The 12625-nt window shown below is 42.4% G+C and overlaps 1 protein-coding gene across 5 annotated transcripts; it reads right to left on the bottom strand.

Annotated features, from left to right (window-relative positions):
* Positions 1–7638: 7638 nt before the first annotated feature.
* On the bottom strand, positions 7639–10199 carry LOC123466247 (cell cycle checkpoint protein RAD17-like). 5 transcript variants are annotated; one of them, XM_045167061.1, is made up of 11 exons: positions 10083–10199; positions 9779–10021; positions 9567–9705; positions 9290–9506; positions 9088–9213; positions 8858–9015; positions 8652–8798; positions 8344–8575; positions 8267–8283; positions 8033–8203; positions 7639–7953 (listed from the first exon to the last, which is right to left on the bottom strand). In XM_045167061.1, exons 1-11 carry the CDS (start codon positions 10089–10091, stop codon positions 7766–7768), a joined length of 1647 nt encoding a protein of 548 aa, XP_045022996.1. In that variant the 5' UTR covers positions 10092–10199; the 3' UTR covers positions 7639–7765. The 5 variants fall into 5 exon arrangements, with proteins under 5 accessions (XP_045022996.1, XP_045022993.1, XP_045022992.1 ...); XM_045167058.1 differs by having other exon boundaries at positions 8267–8575; XM_045167057.1 differs by having other exon boundaries at positions 8267–8575; positions 9290–9705.
* Positions 10200–12625: the final 2426 nt, after the last annotated feature.

The following is a 12625-nucleotide window of genomic DNA, read 5'->3' as shown; positions in this document are numbered from 1 at the left end:
GCACAGAAGACGATCTTGAGGGAGAGAAACAGTGGATTCAAGCGGTCATCTATGATCACCAGTCGGTTCTAGCCGATTGTGACGATTATATGGCCCGGTCAAAATCAAAGTCCAGTGCTTCTACGACTTCCAGAGTATCGTCACGTCATTCCAGCGTATCTTCCCGACAAGCTAAAATTCACGAAGCTGAACGAAAGGAGAAGGAGGCTGAGTTGATGCTCCAGCAAATCGAAGACGAGGCGAAACGTAGGGAAGACGAGGACGCAAAAATTAGAGATCTCGACAACTATAAGCGAAGTGTGGAGAACGAAAGGAAGCAGCGAGAGCTGCGTGATGAAATGGATCGACAGCGACTTAGCGGTGCAATCATGCGGCAACAGCTAGCCGAACTCACTGCTGATGATCAGCCTGGTCCAACACGAGCTTCTTCCGTCGTAAGTGCTGTATCCAAGGTCAGCCGTTCGTCTTCGCATCTCTCTCTCTCTCAGAATCCAATTCGTTTAAATGATACACCTACAGGGTGTACTCAAACGTCAAACGTGTCGGATACGAGCTCAAAGTTTCGTACTTCCGCTATCCCAACTGCAACGCAACCGGATATCTCTTCGATTCCCGCTGCCGGACAAGCCTTTACGTTAATTACTCCGTCAGTGGCGTCCACGTCGAGGATCCCTACACCAACGAGACTCTTTGCCCAGTCGACGGTGACGACACCACTAACCCCCTCGGTAGGAATTCTTGGAATGGTTCGTAATCTGGCTAACAAAGTCTTTACTCCCGGTAGCTCCTTAAATCGCTCAACATCCGCACCACAGATCCCCACGAACGCTGGGAGTGTCACAACCGCTAGTACAGTTAACCCGAGGTTTTCCACACCGTTGATCGCTAGCACTGTACCGCAGCCCATAACCACGAGTCATGTCACTCCACCGGTTTCATTCAACGTCACACCTGTTCAAATGTCGGCCCCCCTCCCGCTTGGGACAACAACAACTGCTGCGCAAGGTTCCTCATGGAGGAATCCAAACCAACAGAATTCCTTTGGGCCCACACCCACTTCTCAACCTTCGGCGGCTCAACCTCCGGCTCAACCATCAACGAGACTCGGGTTGGTCAATCAAGGTCCATCACTTGGTCCGGGTTTGTCCACCTACGTACCGACTATGAATTTACCTCCACCAGCCTCAAGTTTCTCTTACACGCCGACCGTGGTGACCACTATATCCAGTTCGTTGTTGCCCACTTCGTCAATAAATACTGGATCGCGACAAACTTCGATGTCCTTTCCAGGCAATATGGCGGCAACTTCCTTTGTGCCGGCTAACCCCACGTACTCAACAGGCTTTCCAGGTCCATCCGCTCCCCCGCCAACGGTCCTTAACCCGCCCGCCGTTTACACTCCGGACGCTTGGATCCATACCCTCGACACCTCACAAGCCACTACCTGTCGTTCCGGTATCAAACCACCCCGAATGAAGGCTCCAAGTTTCGACGGGGATCCTCGCAACTGGCCTATGTTCATACAAATGTTTAAAGTTTTCGTTCATGATGCGGTAAGTTCCGATGCGGAACGTATCGCCCATCTCTATGACGCACTTACACCGGCCATAAGAAAGGATATCGGCGGAGCATTGCTGAACCCCGGACTTTACCAACACGCTCTCAATGAACTTCAGAGGCGATACGGAAACCCGCAAATCGTATCTCAAGCATGTACCTCATCTCTCTTAAAACTCCGGTCGTTTAGAGACAACGATTTTAACGCTCTTCGTGCTTTCTCCGCTGATCTCCACTCCGTTGTAGCGACTCTACGGCTTGGAGGTTACGGAATGGAGTTATACAGTCACGCAACACTTTCACAGCTAGTTTCCAAACTCCCCCGGCTTTAAAAAGTCGATGGGGTGAGAAAAGTTGGGCGATGCAACCGACTCTTGCGTCCATAGAAGATTTAGATCAATGGCTCGACGGAGTCGCCATGGCTGAACAATCTATACGAGCTAGTTCAATGGAAACTCATCACCAGCGTCAAATGAAACCAACAGATGAAAAGCGTCGTGCGCCGCACAAGCCAAACGTGTTCGCTACTACGTCTGAGTCTCTTCCAAATCCTGACAACCTTGATGCGACCCCAAGATGCCCGGGATGCAACAGTAAGCATCAGCACCACATGAAGGACTGCAGAAAGTTCAAGGACACCCCAGTTGAAAAAAGGGCCCAAATCGTTAAGGACGCTAACCTATGCCTTCGATGTTTAGGCAACGACCACTTAAGCAGGGCATGCACTCGTACAGAACGTTGCTCGAAACCTAACTGAGATGGCATCCATCACCCGCTTTTACACGGAGCTCCACGTCTCTTTCCTAAAAGAGTAGATCAAAAACAGCCAACGCCTTCAAAATTCTCTGGTTCCATCACAACTGAATCAGCTGGTAGCTACACGTTACTACCGATTGTCCCAGTTATTCTAAAGGCGAATGGAAAGGAGTTGCCGCTTTATGCACTTCTTGATCCCGGAAGGGAAATATCCGTCATAAAGGGAAGAACGGCTAGTTTTCTTAATTTGCGTGGCAAGGTGGAAAAAGTGTCAACTAGAACGGTTAACGGAGGAGCGAAATCTGTCGATCGACAAATCGTCAATTTCAACGTCACTTCAAGAGACGGTCTTTTCTCTTTCGACATCTTGGACGCCCACGTAATGGAGACCTTCGAACTCAATAAATGCTCAATTATTCTTGCTACCCTCAGCAAACAGTGGCCTCACCTCGCCCATGTTCCTGTTTATTCTACCACGCAGGAGGACGTCGCAATCCTGATCGGCCATGACCATCCGGCAGCCATCGAAATCTTTGAGACTCGCAAAGATCCGTTCCACCAACGAGCCCCTCGTGACTATTTGACAGCTTTCGGCTGGTGTATCGGAGGGCCCAGTGGGAGACTCAACGACAAAACCCGTGACTGTTTCCATTCCCACCTGGCAGAAAGGGAATGTGATGTAATGTTACAACAATTTGTTGAAGCAGAAACATTTGGCACAAAGCCAAACGTTGAAAAACCCGTCGGTCGAGAGGAAAGAAAAGCGTGGAAGATTCTAAACGACACGACTAGACACAACGGCAAACGTTACGAGGTCGGCCTTCTCTGGAAGATGGATAACCCAGACCTACCAAATAACTTTTTCGCCGCCCAGCGCCGTTTTTTAAATCTTGAAGGCAAACTTATGAAGGATAAAGAACTCGCCATGACCTATGGGTCGGTCATCGATACTTACGTCAACTTAAAACACGCGCGTAAGTTGTCCCGAAAAGAAGTCGACTCCGGACCGGTTGACCGAACGTGGTATTGTCCTCATTACCCAGTCTTCAACCGAAACAAACCGAAAAAGTGCAGAATAGTGTTCGATTTGTCAGCCAAATACAAAGGAATATGCCTCAACGACGTTCTTCTGAAAGGTCCAGACCTCCTGACGAATCTCATTGGCATTCTCCTCCGTTTCAGGCAGCACGCAATTCCGGTCGTCGCTGATGTCGAAAAAATGTTCCACCAAGTACGAGTGAGACCTTCTGACGGGCCGGCCTTCCGCTTCATCTGGCGTGAACCGGGCAGTTCGCAGCTCCCAGATATCTACCAAATGGACGTACATCTCTTCGGCGCCGTTTCGTCACCGGCCGTGTGTGCTAACACCTTGCAACGCACCGTGAAAGATAGTGAAAACGCAGTGCCCTTGCTACAACAGATCACTCGTCATTTTTACGTGGACAACTGGTTAGCATCGTTCCCTTCTACTACCGAAGCTATTGCGACCGCCCATACATTGACCGAAGCGTTAAAGGTTGGTGGGTTCCCATTGACTCAATGGGCTACTTCCGACGAAACCGTGAGGCAAGCACTTCCCGGGCAACAACAAACGGGAGTTTCTGTGAACATGGACTTAGACGCGGAGCCGATTGAGAGAACTCTCGGGTTAGTCTGGGACTTCCGTCATGATGTCTTTATCCTCGGTGCTAGGGCGGAGTCAGGTGGAAGGACTAAAAGGGACTTATTGAAATCCATCTTCAGCATTTTTGACCCTCTCGGCTTCTTAGCCCCAATAGTCTTTCAAGCTAAAGTCCTCATGCAAGATATATGGCGCCGTAAATTTGACTGGGATGACGAACTTAGCCAAGATCTCATCGACCGCTGGATCCGATGGACGGAAACATTACCTTCACTTTCTAAACTCGTCCTGGAAAGATGCATTTCTCCACGGCGAAACGATCTTACGACGACTGAACTGCACGTTTTCGGAGATGCATCCGAAATGGGTTTCGGCGCCGTCGCTTACGTCCGCTTCTTATTCAGCGATGGGACGGCTAGCGTAAAGTTCATCATCTCAAAGGCTAGAGTCGCTCCCTTGAAATTCCTAACGATCCCGCGTTTGGAACTCAACGCCGCCGTCCTCGCCGCACGTCTCAGCGTACAAGTAAGCATTGAGCACGATCTTGTCTTTGACCAGACCTTCTACTGGACGGACTCCACGACCGTTCTTAGCTGGATAAACTCACGCAACTGCCGTTTTAACAACTACGTTGGGAATCGTGTGGGCGAGATATTCGAAAGCTCGGCCCCGGATCAGTGGAATTACGTCCCAAGCGCGAGTAATCCCGCTGACGATGCCAGCCGTGGTTTGGATCCTTCCGAATTCACCATCGACCACCGTTGGTTTTCTGGACCACCCTTTCTTCGAGGTCTCGAAGAGTAGCCTAAACTTCAACCATTACCAGTAATAGATGAAAGGGATCCGGAAATCAGGGAAACAACTTGGGTCGGACTAGTACACCGAGAAATCGACGAAATTGACCTCCTTATCCAACGAAAGTCAAGACCACAAATCATTATCAATACCGTCGCCTATCTCTTCCGTTTCATCCGGAACGTCCGTCAAAGGAATCGTGATAAGCGAGCGACAAGTGGGCTTTCAGCCGATGAAGTGCAAATCGGAAAATCCTTTATCCTCCGTCGTATGCAATCAAACGTGTACCACCAGGAGGTGAGCGATTTACGGGCCGGCCGCCAAATTGACAAGAACTCCAAATTAATCAAATTGGCTCCATATCTTGACCATCGAGGTTATATGTGCGTCGGCGGACGAATCGGAAAAGCACCACTTCCAATCGACACTCGCCACCCGATCATTCTCCCCCGCTCTGAGCGAATGACGGAACTTATCTTCTTCACGTTACATCGCAATCGTGGTCATCTCTCGGCTAGCGAACTTCATCACGAAGCACGTTTGCAGTACTGGATTCCGAAGGGGCGAATCACAGCTCTAAGAGTTCACCATTTATGTTATCCCTGCAAAAAATTAAGTGCAAAGGGAACAACACCAATCATGGCTGCTCTCCCCGCCTCTCGTTTGAAGGTTGGGTATCCCCCGTTCACACACACCGGAGTGGATTACTTCGGTCCCATCCAGGTGAATATCTTCCGGCGTACAATTAAACGCTGGGGTTGCTTATTTACATGCTTAACATCACGCTGTGTGCACCTCGAAATGACTTACTCGTTGGATACTAGTTCCTTCATCTCTGCGCTCGATCGCTTCCAAAATCGTCGTGGAGTTCCTGCGTCCTATCATAGTGACAACGGGACCAACTTTGTCGGAGCAGAGAGGGAGTTAGCCGCATGTCTAGAAAACCTCAATCAACACGCCATCCTACGTCATCTGGGCCGTCAACCATCGAAATGGGTGTTCAATCCACCAGCCGCACCACACTTTGGAGGTAGTTGGGAAAGAATGGTTCGAGCAGCAAAGATTGCATTGCGATCCGTCTTGGGAAACCAACGCCTCACAGACGAAATCCTGTTGACTGCCCTTACACTAATAGAGAACATCCTTAACAGCCGCAAGCTTACTCCGGTAAGTGAAGACCCGAATGATCCGGAATGCTTGACCCCAAATCATTTACTTCTTGGCCGTGCTACTCCTAATCTTCCACCTGACGTCTTTACCGAAGATGATTTATCCGCCAAGGAGAGGTGGCGAATTGCGCAAGCAGTTACAGAACAATTCTGGCGACGCTGGATGAAGGAGATATTACCAAGTCTCACCGAACGTGAAAAATGGCATCAAGAGCGTCCCAACCTCGAGGTGGGAGATATCGTCGTCATCATTGACCCAGCAACCCCCCGTGGAATTTGGCCTACTGGAAGGATTATTCAAACGTTTCCTGGAGACGATGGAGTCGTTCGTTCCGCGACTATCCAGACAAAGGGAACCGAACGTCACCGACCGGCTCACGTACTGTTTCTTCTAGAGTCTGTTCAGATACGGGAAGGTGCGCTTAGCACGGCAAAGTGCAGGGCCGGCGATGTTGGCGAGTCAGAGCTCGCAAAAACTGTTACCTTCAAATTAAATCCGGCAACCCTGTCGGAGGAGTAGGGGAATCGGGAACGAAGGGCGGAGCTTCGAGTGCACCGTCAGTCGCGACCTTACCGCCAACCTGAAGACATCTCGACCTCGTTTCAACCCACTACAAGCTTCGTCCGAGTTGATTAAATTCAAAGTTTGTCGTTTTTCCGTCGACGACGTTAAAGTTTGTATTGGTGTTGTAAAAATTTGTTTCTGTGTTGGTGTCCCTGACGACATCTCCTTCTGGATACCCCACTGTCTATCCCAACGAGACGCTTGGTTTGGCAGCCATTACGTGTCGTTCTCGCGTGGGTTTCTTGTTTTTTCGTTGCGCCCTATCCCGTCTTGTCTGTTGGCAGGCAACCAACGGGCATTGAAATCTAAATACATCGGCTAACCTAACCGACATCCGTTTTCTATTTTTTCATCAATCGCATTCGCGTGGAGTGGCAACAACTACGTAGATATGGCAACCGGTTTGCCCTCTATGGCAATCCGTTTTACCCGTAAAAAAATTTTTTTGTTTCCTTTTTTTTTTTTATGATCTGTCAAATTAGCGGTCACAACTTTAATTCGCAAAAAAATTAAGAATTATTTTAGAAATACTTTTTGAATTTGAGTGCGTTATTGCCATGGCATTGCAAAATAATTTTCAACAAGCTTATAATGTGTATTATATTATGAAATTTCAAAAATGTTAATAAAATAAACTAACTAACTACAGCATAGCCTTTCGTCTTATTACGTACTCCTGCAGAGAAAATTTGCAACTCTGTAACACTGGTCTGTCTACAAGACAACAAAAGGGGGTTTAAAGTTGTGACCGCTAGATTGACATAGCATTAAAAAAAAGGTAAACAAAACAAAATATTTTTTACGGGTAAAACGGATTGCCATAGAGGGCAAACCGGTTGCCATATCTACGAAGTTGAACGAATTTCAGAAGGGGGAGTGGGGGGGTCTGGTGTCGGGGGTAGGGGTGGGGGGCTGGTGTCGGGGGTCCACTGTCCGCATGCCGGCAACAAATTTAGATCACTATTCATTAATAATCGGGAAAGGCAACGAGCACCGAAATCACCGCACCGACTAATAAGTTCCCCGATTGGCGCGGGGCCGAGCGCTACATAAGACCCTCTTGAGAAAGGGTTTTTTGATCTTAGCATTATTATTTGTGCAAATTTTTGCTTTATTTTTACTCTAGACCTACAACCAAGTAAAAAAAAAATTTTTTAAGTTGAGAAAGCAATTGATAATCTTACATTCCTTGCCGTTTTTTATTTCCATCGGAAAGTATGCTTGATTCATAACAGGGATAGTGTTCCCATTTCTAGAACAAGAAAAATACCCTACTTACATGGGCGTTATGTTATGGTTTTCCTAATCCTCGTATTCTTCAATTAGGATGCCCGTATCTACCTCTGAGTTCGATCTGGCGTTCTCGTTGACAGAAAATTCTGGAGCCTCAAATTCCGTTGGTTTGTACTCTTGGGTAGTGGTTTGAATGATTCGCAACTGGTGACCTTCTAATTTATGACCGTAATCCTGTTGCGGTATCTGATTCAACCCTTTACATAAACACGTATACACTTAAGTGAGTGAACATAAACGTTATTTGCATTAAAAGACACATAAAATTCTACAAACCAGACGTAATCTTCATTCTTTCGCGAATCAAACGCATGAATGGCCATGTCTCTGAAAAAAAAGAAGGTCCACATTGTTTGCCATTCATTTCTTGCATCTCCGCACGAAACTCTTGCTGCTTCAGGGTAATTGAGAAATGATCCGGTTTTCTCAATGGACGCCACGTACTCCCTTAATTTCCGAAATGGTATACTTTATGAAATGCAGGCTACAGATTCATCTGTCCTTGGTTACCATTGACGCTGGTGTTGCTAAACATGAGACCTCGTATAGCAGTTAAAAGAGAATATTCCTCGTAAATTTCTTTGTACATTATCTGGTTGCCAAGTGAGTCGACAGAGCTAAGATACCCTATTGCCTTTGATACATCTTCGATTCTGTTAAAATACACCGGATAATTGTGGTGTAAATACAACAGAACCTTATACGAAGTGTCACCAATATTTCTAGTTAATTCATTGACATTTTCTTTTAGTGGCATTCTAAATTCGTCCGACAGATGCGGTGGTAAACCAGGTGGATTACATTGAACTTCACTCAATCCTAACATAGAATCAAAACGAAAATAATACTGAAATTGCTTTTCATGGAACCAAAGAATAAATTTTTTTGAAAATACTCTTTGAATGCAGAATTTTCCCTATGGCATGCATGAAATCCATTGATCCATCTCTTACGTAGGCCGTTTCTGAAGAATTCCTCTCTCGCTGAGATGACAGTTTCCTCTTCTTCGGGTAGAAATGTTGCTTTTCATTATTATTGCTTCCTACATCAAGAAATACAAACACATAAGTTCTAGAGCTATTTAACTTGTAAAATATTTACTTGTGTTCATCCAATTCATTGTATTTAGCGCACTGCGCAAATCACCATTGCAGGAACCAGCTATACCTTGAATCACTTCTAGTGGGGTAGCTTTCTGGGATTTAAAAGCAATTTTTTGAAGAGCTTTTAGCACGAACGTATTTGCAAGGCCACTAAAACTAGTTCAAATGAAAAACAAACGGATGGTGTGTAAATGACGCATTACTAAAGAATCCCAATATGAAAAGTACTGAATAGTGGACATGTTGAGTCTTTCTTGAAGGTCATGTGGGAATAGTTTAAGCTGCATACTGCTGAAAGATTTATTACTGGTTACGATGAACACAGCTGGTATTTTCCCTCTGGAGCCAAACTTTCTGTGTACATTAAACAAAATTACTGTAGAAAACTTCTGCATGTAATGCACAGCTTAAGTCTTAGATGCCTATGTACAAGAGGATATTGTGCCATCTTTCGAGATTTTGGAAAATCATGGGAGGATAATCTTGCAAAAGAAGAATTTTTCTCAATGTAGTTTTAGGACCAAGAGGTAATTTTTCATCTTTGATCTTGAGGGTACAGAAACGGCTGGCTCTTTCCAGGAATTCTTCAAGATGATTATAGAAGTTACTGTCTATTTGATTACTCTCTGTACGGTAGGTTGGGTTGTCTGCATTAAAAAAATCCTCAGCATCTTTTAGTGTGATATACAATAGCAGTTTATATTGACCAATATCCCATTCTGTTGCACTGTAATGTCTGATTGGTTCTTCCCAAGCAAGAATGTCTATGTGCATTTCTCTACAAATAATACTTAGTGTTTGATATTTGCCACATCCAGGTGGACCAGTAATGAGAAGAAACCGTGCCTGAAAAAAATAATAGTTAAAAAAAATTAGTAATAATAAGCAACTTGAAAGAGATGTCTCTTAAGTGGCAGACCTGATGATTGCTGGTGGAAAATGCTTGCTCTAACCAACACTTCACTTCTGCAACTTTCTTTTTTTGGACTACAAGTTCACTTGAGCTTGTAGGTGAACAAATATTTTCCATGCTTTCCATGAATTCTTGTGGTCTTTTCTTTCTACTAGAATCACATAGCATTAAATTAACACTTTTCCCTTTTCCTATCTGATGATAACTTCCTGTAGAGGATGTTCCAAAATCGGGTTTCACCCAACCATTCTTAATAAAATTTGTTGAATATTACAAACATATCTTACAATATTCATCAGTTCCTTTTTACCTGAGTCATGATTAATATGTTTATGTTTTGGTCATACCACAGACTACAAAGCGCTACAAAGTAAAGACTACGATTGCCACCTTCACCCAGTGTTGCCACGAAATAGTTTTCACTAAAAAGTTGCCAAATCGGGCAAAAAAAGGGTTAAAGTCTATTTTACCCGACCAAAGTATACTTAATATTTTAACTTAACTAACTAAACTTTACTTAATCTTAATTAACTTAACTTATAATTTTACTACTGAAGAAACTATGCGGGACGAAGCCCGAGCAAAGCGAGGAAAATAGGGGATTTGGGTGGGTAAAGTAAAGTAAAGTATAGTATAGTATAGTAATTTAATAAATTAGTAAAGTATAGAGAATGAAAGTCTATAAATTATACATAATAAATTTATTTAACTAACCTATGTTAACTTAAACTTAATAAACTTAACTTGTAATTTTACTAGAAAAGATACTAAAGGGGACGAAGCCCGAATAAATCGAGAGAAATAAGGGATTTGGGTTGGCAAAGTGTATATTATAGTATAGTAATATAATAAATTAGTAAAGTACAGTGAATGAAAGTCTATATAGTTTACTTAATAATTTTACTTTACTAACTTAACTTAACTTAAACTTAATATACTTAATTTATAATTAAACTACTAAAGAAACTAAGCGAAGCGAGGAAGACAGGAAATTTGGTTGGGAATATTAAGTATAGTAAAAATAAAATATTTACCAATATAGGTTATCCGTATTAAAATATGAAAACTACACACCAAAAAGTCTAACAACCAAATGGCCGGGCGTTATAATCATTATGTTTTTTCCCGCCCGATGGGAGAGCCTCTTGCGGGTGTGTAGTTTTCCTCCATGCCTGTAAATCGCTAGATGGCAGTCCCACGGAGTAGAAAATCCTTCGTATATATTTTACTATTTATTTGATAAATTATTTACAAAAATGACAATGCTGATTTCAATTACTTCTGCTATTTATATTTCAGTCATATAAGAAAAGTATAGTTAGAGTACATTTAAAATTTCAAAAATGACATCGGTCCAAAAAAAACAGTTAATGACTGATTTGAAAACTACCCTTGTAGATAAAATAATTCAGTTACAAAATGAATTGAACGAATCTAATGAATACAAGGAAGAATATCAGGCAATATATTACTATAGTTGCATGAAAATATATTTGTATGTATTTATCTGATTACAGAATGAGAGTATATCATATAAAACTCTATATGAGGGAACTGAAACTAATTTGGCAAGTCTTATTCAATAACACAATGAGGATTTAGAGGACGAGCAAGAAATGACTATGGTTAACAATGACTTAAAGGTAAATCTATATAAAAAACAACAACTCCAAGGGTTAAATACTATAAAAAAATTATTTTGAAAATCTAAGAAGTAGATAACATGGAAATAATTCTATATATCAACTATCTATAAACTATATACATTAAGTTAAAACTATACACTGCACGATTAAAATATATATTAAATTCTTACACAACTTTATAACAATTTACATTTCATAAAATACATATAATAATTTTGTTTGTTTAGAAGTTTCCTAACGTAGCACCATTTAAAATACCAGCTGAAATAAAAACTCTTCTGGAGACAAAAGTAAAAAACATTAAACCAGAAGATTGGACATTAGATACATTGAAAAATTCGGGATATAGGGGAGAACGGGGTCAACTTGGACACGGGTCATATTGGACAAAGACCCTAAGTGCTACATGTTATGGAAAAAAATTTTTTTTTTTAATTTTTGTATAGACTGCAATGTTTAACGTTCTAGAAAAAATATTGATGAAAATCGAATCATTATTGTTCTTGTTATCGCAGAATTAAAAAAATGGCCCTGTTTGATGTAATATTCTTCCCTATTACTGTATGCATTTCTAAAGTGAAAAACACTACAAATGAATAAAATAATGATATGTGAAATAGCCAATTCATTTCTTTAATGATTGATAAAAAACTTAAATTTTAATGCCTTTCCAGTGTTAAGTTATTAACGAAATACTAAATAGCACCGGGTTGGGTCATTTTGGACACACAGTTTTGGGGTCATATCGGACAACTTCGATATTGGAGTGGGAGGTGCTTGTGGAGAAGCCATATTCGTAAAAATAAGATATCGATTACAAATCGATACTCGATACTCTGTTAAGCCCTCCCCTTTTACTATACCCGCCTACAAATTGTCCATTTCAGCCCCCTATTTCGTAAAAATGACATAACTCTCTATTTTTCATTTCTATTGGAAATATTTCAATATGAATGAATAAAATATTGAATAAGCAGTCTACCCATATATTTTTAAAATTTATTTTATGTCTCCTTATGAGGAAAACTGGCAGTGTCCAATCTCACACCGTCCCTGTCCAGTTTCGCCCCGCCGTTTAAATAAAAACTAAAAAAAACCGACTTCATTAAAATCCTTATAACTCGTTTATTTTAAGACTTAAAAATTACAAAAAAATTGTGGAGTTACCCAAAAAGGTGCTGCACCATTAACTAAAAATAAATATTAG

Source organism: Daphnia magna, unplaced genomic scaffold, assembly GCF_020631705.1.
Source record: "Daphnia magna isolate NIES unplaced genomic scaffold, ASM2063170v1.1 Dm_contigs132, whole genome shotgun sequence".
NCBI classification, from domain to species: domain Eukaryota; kingdom Metazoa; phylum Arthropoda; class Branchiopoda; order Diplostraca; family Daphniidae; genus Daphnia; species Daphnia magna.
Note: the sequence above shows the minus strand (reverse complement) of the source record. Positions and strands in the feature narration are given on the sequence as shown.